The sequence below is a fragment of the Oncorhynchus kisutch genome, linkage group LG18, assembly GCF_002021735.2.
Source record: "Oncorhynchus kisutch isolate 150728-3 linkage group LG18, Okis_V2, whole genome shotgun sequence".
NCBI lineage: Eukaryota > Metazoa > Chordata > Actinopteri > Salmoniformes > Salmonidae > Oncorhynchus > Oncorhynchus kisutch.
In genome coordinates this window covers 42,391,237-42,415,766 of record NC_034191.2, presented here as the reverse complement: position 1 = coordinate 42,415,766, position 24,530 = coordinate 42,391,237, and the positions used below count along the sequence as shown (strand labels likewise).

Here is a 24,530-nt window from a genome sequence, read left to right as displayed (position 1 = left end):
CCCCAAGCCACGAGACTCCTGAACATGTAATCAAATGGCTGCCCAGACTATTTGCATATATATATATATATATTTAGACTGCAAATTGACCACAAGAAGCCCAAACAGATATATTTTTTTGACTAAAACATAATCATTTCAAACCTTGATTACATTTGGGGACATTGCCCTGTGTAGGGTACGGTCTTTCGGATGGGACGTTAAAACGGGTGTCCTGACTCTCTGTGCTCTTTCAAAATCCCATTGCGCTTATTGCAAGAGTAGGCGTGTTCACCCCGGTGTCATAGCTAAATTCCCAACCTGGCCACATTCCATCATTGCCACCTAATCATCCCCCTCATTCCCAATTGGCATGTATCACTTCTCACCTCTCCACCTGATAGCTGATGTGTGGTGATCGTTCTGGCACAAAATGGTTGCCGTGCAGCACTGATTTGTGCTCTAAACAGTGATGGTGAATGAGGTGAGTTTCCCTCTACTATTTAAAGTGCTTTGATTACCTCGGTAGGAAAGTGCTATATAAATCGAATCAATTGTTATTATTTGTGTACGATCAAATGTCTCTTATGCTTGGGAATACTTTGTAACATATATCCAAAATTGAGACCACTTGGAGCTGATTTCCTGATGTTTTTATAGTCTTATGTCCAACAGAGAAAATTCTATAAAACAACAATTATTATTATTATTTGCTCCGAAAACTTGGGGGGCCAAATAAAACCACCCGCGTGCCACAGACAGATAGAAAGGGACTTTGAGGTTATAAACAGTTCCTCTTTCTGTGATGTCATATACACAGTCCTTTCTGTTGCTGCGAGGCCATGGTGTTGAGCACTGTAGAATGCTCTAAATGAGAGTGTGTCCTAGGAGAGGTCACCCCAAAAACCCTCACGTTTCAACGTTCACCCGGGTCGTAGGGGGGGGGGGGGGGGGGGGCTGTAGCTTTTCGAGCATGTCTTTTCTCGCCACCTCAGCACGAGGCTGGGCGGTCGTCTGTGGACCGCGTCGACAGCATGTTGAGCTGCAAGGAAGGAAGTCGTGGTGAGGATGTAAAAAAATAGAACCCTGAGTCGGACCTTCCCCCTCTGCGCTGCGCTTCACACCTAGACAGGCTATTTATAACTCGTCGCCTAACTCTGAAGCCCTCTGGTGCGTCTAGCAACGAAGTAGAGGGCTCCTCAAAGGGCGGAAACGGACGTTGGCGGTGGCGGTGGTCGTGTGTATCATTGTCATTGTGATATAGTTGACTCAGCCTGATTACTTGCTAGTGTGGTGTAGTGTTGAAGTATCAAGTGTAATAGATGAAGCGATACACTGAAAGATATCTGTCCCACTCTGATCCCTCTCAGGGATACCGCTTTAATAAATGTTTGGGAGTTGACTATAGAATACTACAGTACTTACTATAGAATTCTATAGTACTCTGTATTATACTGTAGAGTACTATACTACTTACTGTGGTATCCCTTGATCGTGTAGTGCTTACTTTAGTATTCTACAGTATAATACTCAATTCTATACCACACACTGTAGTTTCCCTTGATCATGTGTAGTACTTACTATAGAATGTTGTAGTGTATTGTAAAATACTATAGTAAATACAACAGTAGTATCCGTAAAAAAAAAAATATGTAAATACTACAGTAATGTCCGCAAAAAGACGACAGTTTGCAAAAACACTACACTTTTTAAACTGTAGTAAATACTACAGTATTTTAATTTGCATATACCCTGCCCATTCCCCTCCCCCATATCCCAATTTGTGCCACCCATAAGTGAGAAACCTACATGCCAAGTATAGACAATATACTGTGTTCCCTACAGGTTATAGAAAAGAGAAGAATCTATTTTAACATTTCTCCAGTAGGTTTCCTCAAGGAGAAAGTCCCCCACTTCTATGTCAAAGATAATAAAACAGAAACACTATAGTAAATACTACCGTCTGCAAAGCACTACAGTGTATACTACAGTCTGCAAGAACACTGCAGTCAATACTATAGTATTTTTTTGTAAATATGGAAATGACCATAGTTGTGACATGGTTCTGACATGCCTCATTTCCCAACAGCATGTCGTTTTCCAACAACATTTAATCCCATCGTGTTCTACCGTATGATCACATGGTCTTGATATGTCTGGTCGATCCAAGACGGGAGCGTAAGGAAAACCAATTTAGGGCTCGATTAGTTCCGTAGCGTGTTGTAGCTCGATTTTAAAAAGCTGCGTTCCTGCTTTAGCGGAGACTGCATTTTACGGTAAAAGCTGCACGTGTTGGCTCAATCAGAAATTTGCCTCGCCTTTTTTCATTTCAATCGCCCGATAACAACGATTTGAATCAAGCCCTTTAGCCTCAAGAGACGAGAGAGAGAGAGAGAGAGAGAGAGAGAGAGAGAGAGAGAGAGAGAGAGAGAGAGAGAGAGAGAGAGAGAGGAGAGAGAGAGAGAGAGAGAGGAGAGAGAGAGAGAGAGAGAGGAGAGAGAGAGAGAGAGAGAGAGGAGAGAGAGAGAGAGAGAGAGAGAGAGAGAGAGAGAGAGAGAGAGAGAGAGAGAGAGAGAGAGAGAGAGAGAGAGAGAGAGAGAGAGAGAGAGAGAGAGAGAGAGAGAGAGAGAGAGAGAGAGAGAGAGAGAGAGAGAGAGAGAGAGAGAGAGAGAGAGAGAGAGAGAGAGAGAGAGAGAGAGAGAGAGAGAGAGAGAGAGAGAGAGAGAGAGAGAGAGAGAGAGAGAGAGAGAGAGAGAGAGAGAGAGAGAGAGAGAGAGAATAAAATATGGCGAGAAAAGATGTCAAGAGAAGCCACATTCTGAGACTGTGCGGCAGGACAAAGACCTCTCTGCCAGAGGCTACTGAATACAGCCTGGATCACATCAGACGGCCAGGAGGTCAGGCGGTAACACTGTTCAAAGAAACAAGGAAGCAGTAAAACAAACAGATGGGAGTGGAGCGTGACATCATTGTGTTTGAATGGAAAATATTGTGTATGAATAGAATATATTGTTCTCTGAGCTCCCATTTCACTCTCAAAGAGACTTCTCCATGACACCCAGCCTATTCATTTGTGTGTACAGAGTGTGTGTGTGTGTGTGCGCGCATGCGTGCACGTGTGTGTGTGTGTGTGTACCCTTGACGTCACTATGTTTGTTTTGACTGCTGATGTTTTTGATATTTTTTTGATGTGTGTGTATTTTCATTACTGGTGTTTGGACAATCTACCCTCTGCCCAAGATAAAGATTCTTGTGGTTATTGACGGTGGCGACCTGGTGGACACCCGGTGAAAGGGATAATGTGCAGTCTGTAGGGCTGGCTACTATACGGACTACTATAGGGTCCTCTTTCTACCCTTCTACTCTCTGTGCGACTCGAAACAGAGTCCAGTCAGTGAGAATAGAATGAAAACAGCCTTGTCCCACATCCTGTACAATCGAGTGAGCTAAAATAAATCAATCTCTGCTTTTCTGTTGAGTCCCCCGACTAATATCTACCTCAAATGAGTCCTTTTGGAAGTTTTTCTTGGTAAACCCTTCTCTTGTTCCAGATCTGTTTTTTTTTTTGCCTTTTCCTACTCCATTGTCAATCCGAACATGTTTGGCATGACAAATCCTCATGGAGTTGGCAAGAGAGCCGAAACAGACTAGTGCCCAGGCTAGAAGGAGGAGGCCAAACCCAGAAATCCTGGAGACTATGATCGTCTTAACATTTTAAACCCAGCAGCAGAGCCTCTCCAGCCAGTAGCCAGTCCAGACAGAACTCTCTCCCCTCAGTCACAGCCAACAGCAACGTTAACTTCATCTGCTAATAGAGGGAATGAACCCACCTCACCGGGGGACACATTTCTCCCCATGTTTGTTTTGGCTTCTGAATGACGGGGGGCAGGAAGAGGTCGGAGCCAGCGGAGGAGGTAGAGCGTAGTCACTATATGGCCATGCTAGAAAGGAGAAACGTGGCAAATTGGCAATGGTATCATGGCTTATTAGTGATGGGTTCTGACTTCTAAACTTGAAATATGAAATATCCTTTGTTCACGGTACTGCGGGAGAGCAGGGGAATGCAGGAGGTTTACGTTTTGTCGGAACCGGTTGTTAGACATCAGGTGTCCTATGGAAAGGAGAAGGGCCACAGTCTGGTTTCTATGCCAGAAGTGAATGGTTATCTGTAGGAGGGATGTATATGGCGGGGTTGGATATGAGCCGTGGTTGCGGTCACTGATAAAAGTAGAGAGCTGTGGGTCAGTGAGGAATGGGGAGGGGGGGGGGGGGGGGTCAGGTCACATGAAGGGAGACGGAAACAGTTTATTACCCACGTCACTTAATTTCCTGCCGAGCAACAAAGGTTGTTACGGTCAGAGAAGAGGAGGAGACTTCGCCTAAAGTGGGGTCTATATACTTGTGCTGTTGGGAACACGTTTGTGTCTGCTCAGCTGTCTGGCCCAGTGAGCGAATAAACTTGGTTTGAGCCTTTTCTTTTATAGTTGTCCGTTAGATTCTAAAACAGAGTTTAAAAAAACTAACAGTTAGCTAGATGGCCATGCTAGACAGGATAAACGGAGCAAATTGGCAATAGCATCATTGCTTATTAGCGACAACCTGAGGTATTTCATCTAGATTTACTGGGGTTGGAAAGGCCCCTAAAGCCCTGGCGTCCTGATGGGATGGATGCATGTCAGGTGTTTTATCTTGGGCTGGGCAACTCAGCCTCTGAGCACTCTGGGTAGTAGCTCATTCTGAAGCAGGAATAGCAGGAGAGCAGAGGATGACGGTGATAGAAAGAGCAGACAGGAGGCAGAGAGAGCGGAGGAGTCAGGGAAGAGAGGAGGCGAGAGAGAGTAGGGCGGGAGAAAAGTAGGAAGGGGGGAGGAAAAACAAAGGAGGAATATGGCAGGATCGAGAGAGAGAGGGAGGGAGGGAGAGGAGGGCCTCCGTAATTTACCAGTCAGTCATAATGAAGGCATTGGCCTGAGGAGGAGCTGGCGGGAAACCTAATCCTTGGCAACACAAAGACGCTTGCTGGAGACACAGCCCTGTCTCCAGGCAAGCTAACGAACTCTATCTGCCAGTAGCTATGATTGCACCCACTCCCATTGTCTGAATACATTACTGTACAAACAACACTTGTGCAAATAAATACTCACATAGCCTCCATGCATTTAGATACAGACTGCTTAGAAGCTCAGTATACTATGCTGCCCATACGCTATGCTAAATCAGATACTGGGAACGAGAGGATGTGCTCTTACCTCCACCACAAGACACTCTACTAAAAAGTAGAAGACTAAGGCCTGTGAAAAGGGAGGTTTGGTTGCATCATCTAGCCTACATGCCAGACAATGCTACGTTGTTACCTCGGCTTGTTTTGGCCAACCAAATTGGCAAAAGCAGAAAGACACTGGCAGCCAGGCTAATACTATCATTATCATCCACATCAAGGCTAGGAGGACGCCGGCAGAGCTACAGTGTGAGGAGGAGGCGTTGTTGAGAGCATTGGAAGCTGCTGAAGGCCTATGTTTGCCTCGGCCAGTAGAACCACAGTAATTGCCCTAGCATGCCTTGCGGGGCTTAGTGTGGGTCGGCTGGGGCCTGTCTTTGGGTCGGAGGGTAAGGGTGGGAAGGCGGTGGTTGTGGAGTCATTTGGCTGGTGTGAGTCTTTCTTTAGCTAGGGTCAACAGCAGCAGCACGGCAGGGTGTGGTGTCCTGGGATAGTGGGACAGTGTGTTGTGATTAGGGCCCACTACTGTGGTTTGGTTCAGGGGGAGATGGACATTTATGACCTGGAGTAGGTCTGTGGTGACAGAGTTCTGGGTCTGGCCCTATAGCAGGTCTGGGTGTGGTGTTGACTAACGGAGTTGGAAGGTTAATGTGGGAGCAGTAAGGTTCCTGGGTATTGGGACAGGCCAGGTCTGGAGTGTGTCTCACGGTCTGTGTTGTTGACTCCTGTTCAGTAGCAGACCCGGCTGGGTGGGGTGGGCTAACAGTGTTGTTTGGCAGGGAGACAAGCCTAGCTCTTGGCCTCCCTCAAAATGTGCTGTTGTGGATTCCCCACTGCGTGAAAGAAAGAGGGTGTGTTTGGTGAACAGCAGAGACTGAAACGGAGGGACTGTGGGAGTGTGTACAGGAGGCCGTGTGTAATGTCAGTGTGTATAGGAGGTTGTGTTTGGTGTCTAGTACCAAGGAGAAGAAGAGTTGAAGTGTGTGTGTTTCCGTGTGTGTTGTATGTGTGGTGTGTGCTGTGTGCTTTGAGGCTGAGCGCATGGTTCCCTCTTCCTGTTTGTTACACACATTTACACACATTTTACATACATGTCACAATTCTTTGTATTAAAAAAAACTCTGTCCATCCCACTTATCTCCGTAAACCCACCCCTCAGCTACTCTCAGTCCATCCCACTTATCTCCGTAAACCCACCCCTCAGCTACTCTGTCCATCCCACTTATCTCTGTAAACCCACCCCTCAGCTACTCTGTCCATCCCACTTATCTCTGTAAACCCACCCCTCAGCTACTCTGTCCATCCCACCTATCTCTGTAAACCCACCCCTCAGCTACTCTGTCCATCCCACCTATCTCCTTAAACCCACCCCTCAGCTACTCTGTCCATCCCACCTATCTCCGTAAAACCACCCCTCAGCTACTCTCAGTCCATCCCACTTATCTCCGTAAACCCACCCCTCAGCTACTCTCAGTCCATCCCACCTATCTCAGTAAACCCACCCCTCAGCTACTCTGTCCATCCCGCCTATCTCAGTAAACCCACCCCTCAGCTACCCTGTCCATCCCACCTATCTCTGTAAACCGCCCTCTTATGAATTCCATGTGCCATATATTTTTCAACTGTGCTGTGATCTTTCACATAAATTCTGAACCGGTCTAATCTCATACAACTAAAGATGGTAAGTTAAAGATGCATATATTTTACTAAAAGTATTATTATAATATATGATAATATTTTTACTAAAACTATTTATCAATTTACGATGGCTTTCCAAATCTCCCAACTGTGCTATTTGTAGTGTTAATTTAAGATAGGTTCAGGAATGGCTGAAACATGATATCTCTCTCCAGAACAAGCTACTGTATATAGGGGAAATACCAAAATAATTGATCTAATGATTCTGTCTCTACATAGAATAATCTGCAGAGATGAGATGGTTGTATGCCCCATATACATAACACTCTGTTTGTGGCAAGAATTTTGTATAATCATTTCAATTGAACAACTCTTTTGCGAATCAGATCATAAATCATGTGCCATGGAAGTGGCACATCGAGAATCTATTTCTCAACTCTTTTGCTATCTATAGTACCAGTCAAAAGTTTGGACACACCTAGTCATTCAAGGGTTTTTCGTTATTTTTACTATTTTCTACATTGTAGAATAATTGTGAAGACATCAAAACTATGTCAGGGCTGTTTGACCAAGAATGAGAGTGATGGAGTGCTGCATCAGATGACCTGGCCTTCGCTATCACCCGACCTCAACACAATTGAGATGGTTTGGGATGAGTTGGACCACAGAGTGAAGGAAAAGCAGCCAAGTGCTCAGCATATGTGGGAACTCCTTGAAGACCGTTGGAAAAGCATTCCAGGTGAAGCTGGTTGAGAGAATGCCAAGAGTGTGCACATTTTTCTCAAATGTTGGTCTTTAATAGAGGGCAGACAAACAAGTTCCCTACCTTCTCCCCCTTCCTCTTCCTGTTAGTGTGTAGGGTCTGGCCAGATGGGCTGTAGAGGGAGCAACCAGGGGTAAAAACAGCAGATATAGGGGGTGGGAGAGAAACAGATGTTGAATCCCAAACCAGTCTCTTTCCCTCGCCTCTCGGCCCTCCATTTGCCTGTTTACGTGCACCTCCGCCACAAGTGTCCCAAAACTAGGGAGTGAAATTGATCGAGGGTGTAGGGGCTAATTAGACCCTCTGATAACCACTTCGACCAAGGCTGCAAGCTCCAGAGCAAAGAGCTATCCCAACACACACCGCGATATGTTTTGGAGTTTACGCAATTTCATACAAAAATAACGGAGGGGCGTGCGTGATTATCTGCCACATGCATTTGTTTGTGTCTGATTTCGAGACGTGACACGTAACACATGAAATACCTCCGAAAAGAAAGGTTAAACTGTTATTGAGCTCAATACAGTCTTTTGTAAATCGACCGGAATTGTCGATTCATGCTCGTTTTACCACGCGGAACTTGAGTTGCGTCATTCAAGTTCCCAGTGCGTCCAGAAGTTGACGGGTTTATTTCATATTCCCCTCGTCAGTCTGAAAGTCAACCTCGGAGTGACAGGCCCTCCAGGTGAGTTGGTAGGAGCCAGAGCGAGGTTATGCCATAGGGCCTGCTTCCTCTTGACCAGCCCCGGTTGTTCTGATGTTAGCTATTTCATGTTACAGTATATGTAAGTTCCAGCATATTGGCCTACTCTCCTCTCTTCTAGTAAAAGAGTAACCCTATCCCCTAACCCCGTCATCTCTTTGACACGCCTAGTATATAAATCCCTGTGCCACGCCCCGAATGGGAGAGGTCACCACCTGGCTCTTATAGATGACCCAGATATGCCAATTCCCTTGCTAACATTACCAGCATTCTGCATTGGATGCCACCGTCAAGCCATTCTATTTCAAAACCTGTATATGCCGACTGTTTTATACAGGATCCTGGGTATTCTTGTGGTGCTGGGCGTTGAGATCATGTCCCAGCTCTGTTGACCCGTGCCCTGGAACATGTATAGTGCTGCTGACCTGAACCAGGCTATATTAACTATTCAGGAGCCCGAGGCTGTCCAATCAACCACCTAGGCTTGCTTAGGTGACTTTGACTGACGCTTTCATGTGTGTGTGTGTGTGTGTGACAGGGGTATAATGTTACCCCTGTGTCTTTCTCGATGATGTCTGTCTGTATGTAACAGAGCACCCTTGCCTATCACTGGTCACTGGCCATGTCCGTAACTCTCAGATTTGGTGTGTTAATCCAGGAGGACCAATGGGCACATTGTGTTCCTTTTTAAGGTGGGATTGGCAAGATGTGTGTGTTGTGCCAGACTGTGTTGTTCCCATCAGCAGGCTTGGCTGAGCTGTTGTTATGCCTGATTGGGTATGAGATGGAGCTGTCTATTGTCTATCCTGTTGCCTAGTCACTTTACCACTACCTACAGAATATGCACATAGCTACTTCAATTACCTCGTACCCCTGCGCATCGACTCTGTTCTCGTACTCTCTGTATATAGCATGTTATTGTTATTCATTATTCACTGTGTACTTTCTCCTCGTGTCACTATTTCTATATATTCTAAACTCTGCGTTGTTGGGGGAAAAAATGATGAATTTTGCTGTCTACACCTGTTGTTTACGAAGCATGTGACAAATAAAATGTGATTTGATTGTTGGTTCTCAGTTCCATTGCTCAGGGAAGTGTCATTGTGACAGTGATGCTCAGTCAGCTGTGAATTTGATTTGACACCTGCCTACTCTGATACTTTCGTTTTGCACCATTTTTAATGTATCTTTTTCAAACTCTTATCAATACATTGAACTGCTTGATATCTGAAATACAATCTGGGATTATATACAGTGGGGTCTGAAATGATTGACATGGCCCCAAGACATGCTAACCTCTCACCATTCCCAATAACAGGGGAGGTTCGCATGTCTTACCGGTATGATCTTTGACCCTCTGAAACATTCTCACTCATTATTATTCACGTTTCATTCAGGATTATCTGCAATTTATGGTAGCATCCACGTGACCGTAGAAGTGTTCAGAAACATATTCTATTCTCATTTACAATGAAAGGGACTCCAAAATGACACAATTAATTTATATTGGGCACAAAATAATCTGAAAGCACAACCAAAACAAACTGCAAATGCATCCAGGAAGTTCGTAGGGTCACATTGTGTGCTAGGAACATTTTTATTTATTTTATTTTACCTTTATTTAACTAGGCAAGTCAGTTAAGAACAAATTCTTATTTTCAATGACGGCCTAGGAACAGTGGGTTAACTGCCTGTTCAGGGGCAGAACGACAGATTTGTACCTTGTCAGCACGGGGATTTGAACTTGCAACCTTTCGGTTACTAGTCCAACGCTCTAACCACTAGGCTACCCTGCCTCCCCTGAGACCTAATACTAAACTTTTGACTACTTTATTTATAAGAATCTTTAGGGGTGGCAGTCATTTTTACCCCTACCTTTTTTGAGAGAGAAAAAGTATTACTTGTTAAACAAAATATATTTCTCTAAGCAATTGAAATAGTATATTATTTCCCATTTTGTTGAGCATACAATACAGTATTTGAATGATTTATTTAATATAGTCATTATTGCTTATCTTTATCAAGGGTGTCAATAATTTTGGAGCCCACTATAGGTGTGTGTGTTTGCCATGTGACCCCCATGGTTTTCTCAGAAGAGTGAGTGTGTGTGTGTGTGTGTGTGTGTGAGAGAGAGCCACACACACAACAGGAAACGGTTAATTACCCCACTTTCCCCGAACTCACCACCTTGTTGCCAGGTGTGCGTGTGCGTGCATGCCTGCCTGCGTGCATAGGCCTATCAATGTGTGTGTGTGCTTGTGTGCACGTGCCCCCACTTCTCCTTGTGCTATCCTTCTGTAACGCTTCACTAAGTGAGCAGAGTTGTCCACTGGGGGCACACCTGCAGCCTGTCACTATGCAACAAAAACAATTGCCTCTGTGTTGTCAGAATCTTTTTCAAATCTCACCAACTTTGGTGGGACACCATATAATGTTTCCGTAGGCTACACGTTACATGTTTCTTCTCCCTCTCGCATGCATTATGACGGTACAGCACTGTGTCCGAGATTACATTGATTTTAGAGATGATGAAATTATAAAACATGTATGAATGAGGTATTAACCTTCTTTCTCTCGCTGTCTCTCGCTCGCTCTGTCTCTGTCTCTCTCTCTGTTGTAGTTCCCAGAGTGTGGCTTCTATGGCATCTATGACAAGATCCTGCTATTTAAGCATGACACAGGCACCAACAACATCCTGCAGCTGGTCAAGGCTCCCCAGGACATCCAGGAGGGAGACCTGGTGGAGGTGGTGCTCTCTGGTGGGTAGCAATCTCTCATCCAGTTCTGCTCTCTTTTCATCCGCCCGTCCCTCTTCTCCCCCTTACCCATCCTTTCATCCTCCGCCCGTACTCGTCTTCCCGTTCCCCTCTTTTTTTCCATTCTCTCTGATCTTCTCGTTGTCTTATTCCTCCTTAACCGCCTCTGTTCCTTTCCCTCGCATCCCTTATTTTAATGAACACGAAGTAGAGACAGAGGAAACGTGCATAACGCCGTGCACTCAACACCATATGCATTTGGACGGTGAAGCTGACATTTTTTAAATTCGGCTCTGTGTTCCAGATTTTGGGGATTTTGGGCCAAGCACGATCCGAGGCACAACCAAAACAAACAGCAAATCCATCCTATAAGTTTATAGAGTCACAGGCTTCGTGTAGTCATTGTGTGCAGGGATTATTGGACCAAAATACAAAGCTTTTTTACTTTTGAAATGTTTGACTACACTATAAGTGAGTTTGTCCAAATGCTGATGATTTATGCAAATTGAAAGACTTAGATACAACAGCACTCTCATTTCTAACCAGAAAAACAAACGTGTATGAAAATACACTAAAGTAAAAAATGACCTTCTGTACTATTGCCTCATATGAAACATTTGACCTCAACTCCAAAATGCTGGAGCATAGAGCATATTCACAAACGTATCATTGCTAAAGTGATTGACAGGTTGAAACCCAGACTGACTACTGTTGTTCCTCTGTTGTGTTGTCTGTCTGCAGCTGCGGCCACCTTCGAGGACTTCCAGATTCGGCCTCATGCCCTGAATGTCCACTCGTACCGTGCCCCGGCCTTCTGCGACCACTGTGGAGAGATGCTGTTTGGACTGGTCAGGCAGGGCCTCAAATGTGATGGTATGAGGGAGAGAAAGAGGGGGGGGGGGGGGGGGTGCGCTGTTCTGCCTGCCCGATAAACGTTTTGTCTAAAGATGTGCATGGTGACATTTTAGTCATTTAGCAGACGCTCTTATCCAGAGCGACTTACAGTTAGTGCATTCGTCTTATGATAGCTAGGTGGGCCAACCACATATCTCAGTGAAGTGCATTTTCCTCAAAGTAGCCATCAGCAAAGTAATTTCCCCTCAACTTCCCACCTCCTCTCCTTCCTTTCTCTCTCTGCCTATCTATCTTTCTGCCACTCTGTCCCTGTCTCTCTCTCTCTTCTCTTGCTGCCAGCTCTTAGCAAACTGTTGTAAAAAATTGTGTTTGTCCAAATACAATGCTATTTCTCTGTAAACGAATGAACAAGACTTTCAGCATGCTTATAGAGAAGGGTACTCAACATGTGCTGCACTGACACACATTACTGATGATTTGTTTAAATAAATTGATAATAAGAAGATTATGGGCGCTGTACTGTTAGATTTCAGTGCAGCCTCGATATTATTGACCATAACCTGTTGTTCAAAATACATATGTTATGGCTTTTCAACCTCTTCCATATTGTGGATTCAGAGCTGTCTATCTAATAGAACTCAAAGGGTTTCCTTTAATGGAAGCTTCTCTAATATCAAACGTGAAGTGTGGTGTACTGCAGGTCAGCTCTCTAGGCCCTCTTTTCTATTTTTTTACCAATGACCTGACACTGGTATTAAACAAAGCATGTGTTTCCGTGTATGCTCATGAGTATACGCATATACGCATCAACAACCACAGCTAATGAAGTCACTGAAACCCTTAACAAAGAGTTGCAGTCTGTTTTGGAATGGGTGGCCAGTAATAAACTTGTCCTGAACATTTCTAAAACTAAGAGCATTGCATTTGGTACAAATAATTCCCTAAATTCTAGACCTCAGCTGAAACGGGTAATGAATGGTGTGGCTGTTGAACCATTTGAGGAGACTAACTTACTTGGCGTAACCTTAGATTGTAAACTGTCATGGTCAAAACATATCAATTCAATGGTTGCAAAGATGGGGAGAGATCTGTCGTAATAAGAGTTGCTCTGATTTTTTGACACCACACTCTAAAAAGAAAGTTCTGCAGGCTCTAGTTTTGTCTTATCTTGATTATTGTCCAGTCATGTGGTCGAGTGCTCCAAGAAAAGACCTAGTTAAGCTGGGCAGATGGCTGATATAAATACTATGCATGCTAGTCTCTTGGCTAAGAGTTGAGGAAAGACTGAATGAATCACTTCTTCTTTTTAAAAGAAACATGTGTTGAAAATCCCAAACACACAGCTCTGACACACACACTTACCCCACCAGACATGCCACCGGGGGTCTTTTCACAGTCCTCAAATCCAGAACAAATTCAACAAAGCGTACAGTATTATATAGAGCCATTATTGCATGTTCCATCTCATATCACTCAAATAAACAGCAAACCACGGTACAACGCCTCTCCCCTATTTGTCCTAGAAGGTTTGTGTGTATGTATTGATCCTAATAAAATACCAACATTTATATGATCCTAATAAAATACCAAAATTCTCTCCTCCGCTTTATCTCTGCCCCCCCCCCCCACCACCACCACCACCACCACCCCCTGCAGGCTGTGGATTGAACTACCACAAGCGCTGTGCCTTCAGCATCCCCAACAACTGCAGCGGCGCTCGCAAGCGGCGCCTGTCCACCACGTCTCTGAACAGTAGCCAGTCGCTGCGTCTGTCCACCAGCGAGTCTCTGAGCAGCGTGGGCTCCAGCTCAGTCAGCTCCTGCATGGAGGATGCCAGCCTGATCCGCTCTCACACCACCCAGACGCTCCCGAACTCCACCTGTACCGCGTCAGCATCCCTGGGCCTGTCCACCAGCCCCTCCATCACTAGACCCATGGCCCGCGCCAACACTCCGATGGTACTTCATCCACTCAACTCCACTTAGTGTCTGTCATTGTTAGGACACTGCTCTGTGCAGCGTTGAGGTCACTTCCATTTCAATTCAATCAAGTCAGGAAGTAAATTGACTTGTTGCTTTTTGGAAGAATTGGAGTGGGGTCAGTTTACTTCCTCTGAATCGACTGAGTTGAAATGGGATTGAGCTCTAACCTTGGCTCTGTGTGATTAGTTCTGGATAGCCAACACTGATTTACATGCGTGGAAATACCACGGGTAGAGCGTTATCATTTGAGTTTCTCCGTCTCCTCCCGTCCCCAGCCTCGGACCCCCAGCGAGGCGCGGCGGTTCTACACGGGCCGGCCGGTGCACCTGGACAAGATCCTGATGAGCAAAGTGAAGGTGCCGCACACGTTCGCCGTGCACTCCTACACGCGCCCCACCGTGTGCCAGTACTGCAAGAGGCTGCTCCGGGGCCTCTTCCGACAAGGGCTACAATGCAAAGGTTAGTATGGGGGCAAAGGTTAGTGTGGAGGCAAAGGTTAGTGTGAGGGCCCCAGGGGTTTATCAAGAGGGGGATAACTTATTTGGAGTGCATATTGGAGGAAGATAAATTGTCTAACAATGGCGTTGATTGTCCGTGTTGTGTCGTAGACTGCAAGTTCAACTGCCACAAGCGCTGTGCGTACAAGGTTCCCAACGACTGTCTGGGGGAGACCATAGGAGGTAAAGAAGACCAAACGCATCTTTTGTTGTATCATGTTGTGTCATGTTGTTAGAAGTGTGGCCGTGATTTGTTCAGCCACACTTTAGTGGTGCAGCGGTCTAAGGCACTGCATCTCAGTGCAAGAGGCGTCACTACAGACCCTGGTTCGAATCCAGGCTGTATCACTTCCGGCTGTGATTAGGAGTCCCATAGGGCGGCGCACAAAAAAATACATGTTTTTACATTGTCTACAGCAGAGATGAGTAACTTTGATGGGGGCCACAAAATTTGTCACGAGGGGCCGCTGTGGCTTGTGGATCTGCGTACCCACATCCATACCTGCCAATATTATATGCAATATTAGTACATATATATATGTAGAGTCCTAATATTATATAGTACTTCTCAGCTTCTTTTTTTTCTCAGACAACAGAAGTTGTAAGTACTGCCCTACTCACATACTGGTATAATGGGCTTTGTAATGGAAGGGGGTGTTATGCTATTTTCTCTGTCTATTTTTCTACATCTCTTTGTAGTCATGTGTGGCTGGCTCTGTCCTCCTCTCTCCTCCAGACATGTTGAGTCCCAGTGTGGACCACGAGGTGCCTATGGACTACAGCAGTGAGTATGCCGACTCAGACAAGTCTTCTCTGACGGACGATTCAGACGAGGCCTGCAGCATCCCTGGCTCTTTCTCCCCCGAGAGTAGCCAGGATGGGGTCGGCGGGGACCAGAGGTACGCGCGTACGCTCACGCACAATAACACACACACACACACACACACACATCACACCCACCCACCCACCACCTAACCCTGTCCCACTTGTTCCTCAGCGCTAACATCCCGTTGATGAGGGTGGTTCAGTCCATGAGGCAGACCACCCGTCGCTCCAGCACATCCATCAAAGAGGGCTGGATGGTGCACTACAGCAACAAGGACACACTGGTAATACTATTGACTGGCTGATGTACTGGCCGACAATGTGAAAAAAAATTCTCTACCGCACCGGATTCCGTCTTCTTCCGTCTTACTTCGTTTCTAAAACGTATTCCACTCTGTTTTAAGGGCGCCTAATTAACATTTTTCTAAGGCATTTATAAGTCGTGTGTTCGCCGTTTATGAATCGTTGCTCCCACGTTTGTAAACGTTAGTCAGCTAGTTATTCCCACATTTCTATTTCCTTAAGCGTCACTTGTTCTTTTACCAGGTACTGCTGGGATGTCTACCAATGGCTAGCCGATTTTAAACTCAACTCCACGATTTACACTAGTCGCCGCTCAACTCCACCGTAAATCGCGGCGTTGAGTCGGCTAACCAATGGCATGCCCATCTTTATTTGTGAGAAATTACACTGGTCATCCCATTTATAAAAACAACAACATATTTATAAAGTATAAATAGCACTCACTTTAGATTAGGGACTGTAAAAAGACTGAACTAATAATTAGTACGTGGGTCATAGATGTCAAGGTAATAGAACACACAGTATATGAAGGCCTTAGAAATGGTTGATTTTAGGTATCCTTTTAAAGTAGTTACCTCTCTTACGTTCTTCTACTTTTCTGGAACCTTCCGAGACGTTTTCTTCTCCGTGTTTGTTCTCCATGACGCTGACCCCCCCCCTCTGCTCATCGTTCCCTCCTCTGCCTCTCCTATCCTCCATCTCTTCTCAGTGTTTTCCCGTTGGAGTTTATCTTCCCTCTATAACTTCTACCTCCGTCGCCGTTAATGCTCTTCCTTTTCATCTGTGTGTTTGTGTGTCTCCGGCTGAGTGTGATAGATGGTGAATACCTGCTCCCTGCCGCACTAAAGCACTCGAGAGACGTGTGTTGAATTCACATCCACAGCCTCTTTTTTTTATTTCTTCTTCTTCTCTCTCTCCTTCCTCTTAGAAAGTGTTTCTGTTTACCTGAACTCAGACCTGGGACACTTTCCGCCTTCTCAAAGCTAACCTGCCCTGGCTTTTCTGACACTGCTGTGGTCTCTCTTCTCCTTCTCTCTCCCTGCCCACTCCCTTTTGCTTTTTCCTCTCCTCCACCTCTCAACTTGCCCATCCCTCTCCTTGACCACTCCTTCCTGGACCACAGCTTCACCTTTTGACCCCTCTGTGAACCTTGGTTGACCCCTTTGAACCCTTTTACCTCCTGTCCCCTCCTACTCCTCCCCCCCCCCCCCCCCCCCCCCCCCCCCGCAGAGAAAGCGGCACTACTGGCGTCTGGACTGCAAGTGCATCATCTTGTTCCAGAACAACACCACCAACAAGTACTATAAGGTATTGTATTCTCCAGCTCCGCTCAACTAGATTAGCAACCCAATAAACTTCACAGGTACTATATGAGTCGGGTCTCAATTAATCAATCAACTTTATTTTATAGAGCCCTTTTTACACCAGTACTGGTCACAAAGTGCTTATATACATTAGATACCCAACTTAAAACCCCAAAGAGCAAGCGATACAGATGTAGATGCATGTTTATGACATTATTATTATTGTTATTATTATTATTATTTAGTAAGCATTTCAAGGTAAGGTTTACACCTGTTGTGACAAATGCAATTTGATTTGATACATTCCCTAGTGAAAGTCGACACACCCCTTGAAGAGTTTTCACATTTTGATGCCTTAAAATTGAATCTAAAAAGGGATTCAATAGTTTTTTTTCCCCCTATATATCTACACAACCTACTCCACATTTTCAAAGTGAAAGAACAATTCTAGAATCAAAACAGAAATGTCTTGATCGCGGTTGTGTTCACATGTCCACTTGATTGCGTGCATTCCCATATCCTGTAGGAGATCCCTCTGTCTGAGATTCTGGAGGTGCGCCCCTCAGGGGACTTCACCCTGGTTCCTCCGGGCACCAGCCCCCACTGCTTCGAGCTCGTCATGGGAGCCATGCGCTACTTTGTAGGGGAGGACCCCAACGTCCACGTCCCCGCCCTGCCCCCCACCGCCGCCCAGGCCTTCCCCCCCACGCCCCCCTCCCCCAGCAACGTGGTTCCCAATAGCGGCGTGGGGCGAGAGGTGGCAAAGGCGTGGGAGTGCGCCATTCGCCAGGCCCTCATGCCAGTCATCTTCCAGGATGCACCACCGATAGAGGGACACACTCCTCACAGTAAGATAAAATACAACATCACGTTTTTAGCTTAACTTTCATTCCCAAGTGTCTTAGTTCCTAACGTTCCAGCCAAATTGGCCATCTGAAGAACAGAATCACGGGGTCTGGATCTGATATCAGTTTAGCTCTTAGTCTGGATTTACAGTCCTGCTGTTTGTGATCTGGGGCAAGGGGGGCTGGTGTTGTGGGAGAGGTTACAGTGAAAGGCTTACGAGTGGTATGTAGTCCAAAGGTCGAGGAACAGAAGCTTGTTTTCAGAGCTCCTACCACACACACAAACACTCTATCTCTGTAGTGACCCCACGTAAGGTCAGATGGGAGTCCTGTATATGTTAGTGTGGATGGTTAGCATTTTTTATTTATTTTTAACTTTGATCCTCAGGACAGGCTTCAGTCAGCATCTCAGTGTCCAACAGTGTGATCCAGGAGAACGTGGTGAGTAGTCTCTTGACATACTGTCGTAATACACGATCGTACATTATACACATTCACAATCATTACCAAGGACTTTGTGGTGATGATAGTGATGATGATGATAATGAAATGTACGATAACGGTGATGTTTATGTTGCCTTCGTCAATTTCTCCTCCAGGACATTGGCATGGTGTACCAGATATTTGCAGATGAAATCCTTGGTTCTGGCCAGTTTGGAGTGGTGTATGGGGGTCAGTGTCTCCAGTCTTCTACCATCGCTGTATTGAGTCAGTTAATCAGACTCCTGTAATTTCCTCTCTTCTTCTCTTCTACCCCCCCACCATCAGGGAAGCACAGGAAGTCGGGGCGTGATGTGGCGGTGAAGGTGATTGACAAGCTGCGCTTCCCCACCAAGCAGGAGAGCCAGCTGAGGAACGAGGTGGCCATACTGCAGGTGACCACCAGGGGGAGACACAGATACACATTTTCAACAGGTCTACCAGTACACTACTAGTCTAGTTCATCAGCTACACTACATGGCCAAAAGTATGTGGACACGTGGTCGACAAACTTCTCATTCCAAAATCATGGGCATTAATATGGAGTTGGTCCCCCCCTTTTGCTGCTATAACAGCCTCCACTTCTGGGAAGGCTTTCCACTAGATGTTGGAACATTGCTGCAGGGACTTACTTCCATTCAGCCACAAGAGCATTAGTAAGGTCGGGCACTGATGTTGGGAGATTTGGCCTGGCTCACAGTCAGCGTTCCAATTCATCCCAAAGGTGTCCGATGGGGTTCAGGTCAGGGCTCTGTTCAGGCCAGTCAAGTTCTTCCACACCGATTTCGTCAAACCATTTTTGTATGGACCTCACTTTGTGTACAGGGGGGCATTGTTATGCTGAAACAGGCAAGGGCCTTACCCAAACTGTTGGCACAAAGTTGGAAGCACAGAATCGTCTAGAATGTCATTGTATGCTGTAGCATTAAGACTTCTCCTCACTAGAACTAAGAGGCATAGCACGAATCTTGAAAAACAACCCCAGACCATTATTCCTCCTCCACCAAACTATACAGTTGGCACTATGCATTTGAACAGGTAGCGTTCTCCTGGCATTCACCAAACCCAGATTCGTCCGTCAGACGGCCAGATGGTGAAGCTTAATTCATCACTCCAGAGTCCGCGTTTCCACTGCTCCAATGTCCAATGGCAGCGAGCTTTACACCACTCCAGACAGCGCTTGGCATTGCACATGGGGATCTTAGACTTGTGTGCGGCTGCTCGGCCATGGAAACCCATTTCATGAAGCTCCCGATGACCAGTTCTTGGGCTGACGTTGCTTCCAGAGGCAGTTTGGAACTTGATAGTGAGTGTTGCAACCGAGGATGGACGATTTGTACGTGCTACGCACTTCAGCTCTCGGCGAGCTTGTGTGGCCTACCACTTCGCGGCTGAGTTGTTGTTGCTCCTAGACGTTTCCACTTCACAATAACAGCACTTACAGTTGCCCGGGAACATTTGAAGAACTGACTTGTTGGATAGGTGGCATCGTTTGACGGGGCCACGTTGAAAGTCACTGAGCCTTTCGATACGAGCCATTCTACTGCTACTGTTTGTCTATGGAGATTGCATGGCGGTGTGCTCGATTTTATACACCTGTCAGCAACGGGTGTGGCTGAAATAGCCGAGTCCACAAATTTGAAGGGGTGTTCACATGCTTTTGTATATGTAATGTATGTGTGGCTGGTGGCTTACTGCTGCCACACAAAGAAGGTGTCCAGATGGCACCGTATTCCCTACATATTGCACTACCCTGGTCAAAAGTAGTGCAATGTGTAGGTGTCATTTGGGACGCAAACTGTTAGGCTCCCACCTACAGATGTAGGATCTTAATTTGAGCCAGTTTGCTACAGCAGGAAAATAATCCTGCAGCAACAGACAATGTGAATTATTATGTGGATTATAATTCAGGGTTTGAGGCATTTTTCGTGAGGACAAATCAAGTCTTAAAGTTTTAAAGTGGAAATTACAAACTTGAGAAGCCTTTTTAAACCTTGAATACACATGCTGTGCAGGAAAAGTCTCAGCAACAAAAAAATTATCCAATTAAGATCTTACCTCTGTACAGGCCACGAGGGTCCATTTTTTAAATTTTATCATAGGGTTGTCATGCCAACTGCGTTCAATTACATTGGCAGGTTTTGCAGCAGAATTATCATCTCTATGGGGTGTAGTTAGATAAAGGTCAAGTGACAAATAAACACTGCCATCGCACTATACTCTAACTGATACTCAGTCTAATTCTCTCTCAATCCACTCTACCTCTTCCTGTTTCTTTCCCTCCCTGGGTGCCATTTCCCAACTCTTCTTCTGCCCTCCCTCTCTCTCTCTCTCTCTCACTCTCACTCTCACTCTTTCACTCACTCACACACTGTCTCGTGCCCCCCCCCCCACCACCACCATGCTTTCCCTCTCTCCATCTCCCAGAGTCTACGTCACCTGGGCATAGTGAACCTGGAGTGTATGTTTGAGACTCCAGAGAAGGTGTTTGTGGTGATGGAGAAGCTCCATGGAGACATGTTGGAGATGATCCTGTCCAGTGAGAAAGGACGGCTCCCAGAGAGGCTCACCAAGTTCCTCATCACACAGGTGAGTGTTTGTGTGTGTGTGTCTACTCCCATGGGGGGGGGGGGGAACTAACATTTAAAATATATATATTTTTTATAAATGTTTTAGGATACATGTGAAATATGTACAATTAGACAAGTAATGTATTTGTCCAATTGTAATGTTCCACGAAATGAGTGCCTTTTGTATCCCTTTGATAAGTTAAGTAGCAATTATTCACCAATATTTCATTTTTTAATCTTCTGTTATATGAAATGAAGTGCCCTTTAACATAGAGCACATGGAGAATTCAATAAATCTAAATTTCAAAATGAATCAAATTCAGCATTTGGACATGTCCCTCTGTGTACCCTCTGTGTACCCTCTGTGACTTCTAAGAAGATTTAACGTTAGCTACCGAGCTAACAAGCTAGAAGTTAACCAATGATCTTCAGGTCGGCACTCTAGAAAGAGGCAAGAGTTCCCGACTTGGAATTCCGTGTTGGATGACCGTTCATAATGTATTTTCCCAGTCCAAACTCGTTTTTTCCCCGTGTTGAACGCACTGAAGTCTGAGATTTCCCAGTTCCGAGTTTCCAGTTGTTTTGAACGTGGCAGTCGTCATGCTGGATTGACAGCATGGCCAATGTATTCAACCTTTTCCTTTTAAGCTTGGAAAAAAATATACTTTCAGACAGATGTTTTAAATCCTTAAACCCAGACTTGGACCACACACCCTCTCCACCGAATAGCAGGCAGGGGAAGGAAAACAACGATTGCTTTGCAACACTTGCAGTTAGCCATTAATTCCTTCCAAACCACTTATTGTGTCTGTGTCCAGCGTCTGTGTTCTTTTGCTCATCTTAATCTTTTCTTTTTATTGGCCAGTCTGAGATATGGCTTCTTTTTTTTTTTTCAACTCTACCTAGAAGGCCAGCATCTCTGAGTCGCCTCTTCACTGCTGACGTTGAGACTGGTGTTTTGCGGGTACTATTTAATGAAGCTGCCAGTTGAGGACTTGTGAGTCGTCTGTTTCTCAAACTAGACACTCAAATGTACTTGTCCTCTTGCTCAGTTGTGCACCGGGGCCTCCCACTCCTCTTTCTATTCTGGTTAGGGACAGTTTGTGCTGTTCTGTGAAGGGAATAGTATACAGCGTTGTACCAGATCTTCAGTTTCTTGGCAATTTCTCACATGAAATAGCCTTCATTTCTCAGAACAATAACAGACTGACGAGTTTCAGAAGAAAGTACTTTGTTTCTGGCCATTTTGAGCCTGTAATCGAACCCACAAATGCTGATGCTCCAGATACTCAACTAGTCTAAAGAAGGCCAGTTGTATTGCTTCTTTAATCAGCACAACAGTTTTCAGCTGTGCTAACATAATTGCAAAAGGGTTTTCTAATGATCAGTTAGCCTCTTAAAATTATAAACGTGGATTAGCTAACACAACATGCCATTGGAACACAGGAGTGATGGTTGCTGATAATGAGCCTCTACGCCTATGTAGATATTCCAAACAATCTGCCGTTTCCAGCTACAACAGTCATTTACAACATTAACAATCTATCTATTTCTGATTAATTTTATATTTTAATGGACAAAAAAAAGGGTTTCTTACAAAAACAAGGACATTTCTAAGCGACCCCAAACTTTTGAACGGTAGTGTGTGTATATATACACAGTAGGAAGAAATTACCTGGATTTCTGCATAAATTGGTCATAAAATGTTATATGATCAAAGTCACACCAATAGACAAACACAGTCTGCTTAAACTAATAACGCACAAACAATTATAATTGTTCATGTCTTTATTGAACACACCATGTAAACATTCACAGTGCAGGGTGGAAAAAGTATGTGAAACCTTGGATTTAATAACTGGTTGATCCCTTCTTTGGCAGCAATCACCTCAACCAAACGTTTTCTGTAGTTGCAGATCAGACCTGCACAACGGTCTGGAGTAATTTCAAATCAAGTTTTATTGGTCACATACAGATGATTAGCAGATGATATTGCGGGTATAGCGAAGTGCTTATGCTTCTAGCTCCGACAGTGCTGTAGCATCTAACAAGTAATGGCATATTTTATTCTGTTGAAGCCATTCTGTTGTTGATTTACTTCTGTGTTTTGGGTCGTTGTCCTGTTGCATCACCCAACTTCTGTTGAGCTTCAATTGGCGGACAGATAGCCTGACATTCTCCTGAAAAATGTCTTGATAAACTTGGGAATTCATTTTTCCGTTAATGATAACAAGCTGTCCAGGTCCTGAGGCAGCAAAGCAGCCCCAAACCATGATGCTCCCTCCACCATACTTTACAGTTAGGATGAGGTTTTGATGTTGATGTGCTGTGACTTTTTTCCTCCACACATAGTGTTGTGTGTTCCTTCCAAACAGCTCAACTGTAGTTTCATCTGTCCACAAAATATTTTGCCAGTAGCGCTGTGGAACGTCCAGGTGCTCTTTTGCAAACATCAGACGTGCAGCAATGTTTTTTTTGGACAGCAGTGGTTTCTTCCGTGGTGTCCTCCCATGAACACCATTCTTGTTTAGTGTTTTACGTATTGTAGACTCGTCAACAGAGATGTTAGCATGTTCCAGAGATTTCTGTAAGTCTTTAGCTGACACTCTACGCTTCTTCTTAACCTCATTCTGCGCTGTGCTCTTGCAGTCATCTTTGCAGGACGGCCACTCCTAGGGAGAGTAGCAACAGTGCTGAACTTTCTCCATTTATAGACAATTTGTCTTACTGTGGACTGATGAACATCAAGGCTTTTAGAGATACTTTTGTAACCCTTTCCAGCTTTATGCAAGTCAACAATTCTTAATCTTAGGTCTTCTGAGATCTATTTTGTTCGAGGCATGGTAATGCACATCAGGCAATGCTTCTTGTGACTGGCAAACTCAAATTTTGTGAGGTTTTTTTTATAGGGCAAGGCAGCTCTAACCAACCTTGTCTCCGTGATTGGACTCCAGGTTAGCTGACTCCTGACTCCAATTAGCTTTTGGAGAAGTTATTAGCCTAGGGGTTCACATACTTTTTCCAACCTACACTGTGAATATTTAAATGATGTATTCAATATAGACAAGAAAAATACATAAATTTGTGTGTTATTAGTTTAAGCACACTATGTTTGTCTATTGTTGGAACTTAGATGAAGATCAGATCAAATTTGATGACCAATTTATGCAGAAATCCAGGTAATTCCAAAGAGTTCACATACTTTTTCTTGCCACTGTATATGTTTGTTGTTTTTTTGTTTTGTTTCTTTGCTAAACAGGTGGCTCTGCCCCACATGCGCTGAATGACGGGTCGCCACTGGTTGTATGATGTATAGATTTGGTTTGAATCGATAAAAAAACTTTTTTTTAAACTTAAGAAAAAGAAAAAAGTGCCCAAGATCTATTATTTAATTGATTAATAAAATAAATATACTGTAGGCATTTTTGTTTTCTACCTCTTGAGATGGGAAAACTTTTTTTTTTTTTTTTACATTGTGTCATAAAGAGCACATGTTCAAGGTGCACTATGCAGAAATTTCTATTTGAAAATGACATCGCCGAAGTCGAAGATCGGTAGGATGGTCAGTTTTACGAGGGTATTTTTGGCAGCATGAGTGAAAGATGCTTTGTTTGCGAAATAGGAAGCCGATTTCTAGATTTAATTTGGATTGGAGATGTTTAATGTGCATCTTAGACTTGCTTTCAATGAGAATGACCGATCTCACATTTCTATGTGAATTTGGTTCGGATCACCCAAAAGCCGTTTGAAAAATGAAATATCATGCTTTTTGATAATAATCTCATGTAGGCTAAACACTGCGTATACAAAAC

The 24,530-nt window shown here is 44.7% G+C and overlaps 1 protein-coding gene across 1 annotated transcript in view; it reads left to right on the top strand.

Moving 5' to 3' along the window:
- prkd2 (protein kinase D2) overlaps positions 1-24,530 on the top strand; it is a 53,050-nt gene that overhangs the window by 22,160 nt on the left and 6,360 nt on the right. Inside the window, exons 2-14 of the mRNA XM_031796087.1 lie at positions 10,922-11,060; positions 11,799-11,930; positions 13,569-13,870; positions 14,170-14,353; positions 14,503-14,574; positions 15,128-15,290; positions 15,389-15,500; positions 16,750-16,827; positions 17,350-17,671; positions 18,057-18,109; positions 18,268-18,340; positions 18,437-18,543; positions 20,576-20,737. Of these exons, the coding sequence (XP_031651947.1) occupies positions 10,922-11,060; positions 11,799-11,930; positions 13,569-13,870; positions 14,170-14,353; positions 14,503-14,574; positions 15,128-15,290; positions 15,389-15,500; positions 16,750-16,827; positions 17,350-17,671; positions 18,057-18,109; positions 18,268-18,340; positions 18,437-18,543; positions 20,576-20,737 (1,899 nt within the window). The remainder of the gene's footprint in view (positions 1-10,921; positions 11,061-11,798; positions 11,931-13,568; positions 13,871-14,169; positions 14,354-14,502; positions 14,575-15,127; positions 15,291-15,388; positions 15,501-16,749; positions 16,828-17,349; positions 17,672-18,056; positions 18,110-18,267; positions 18,341-18,436; positions 18,544-20,575; positions 20,738-24,530) is intronic.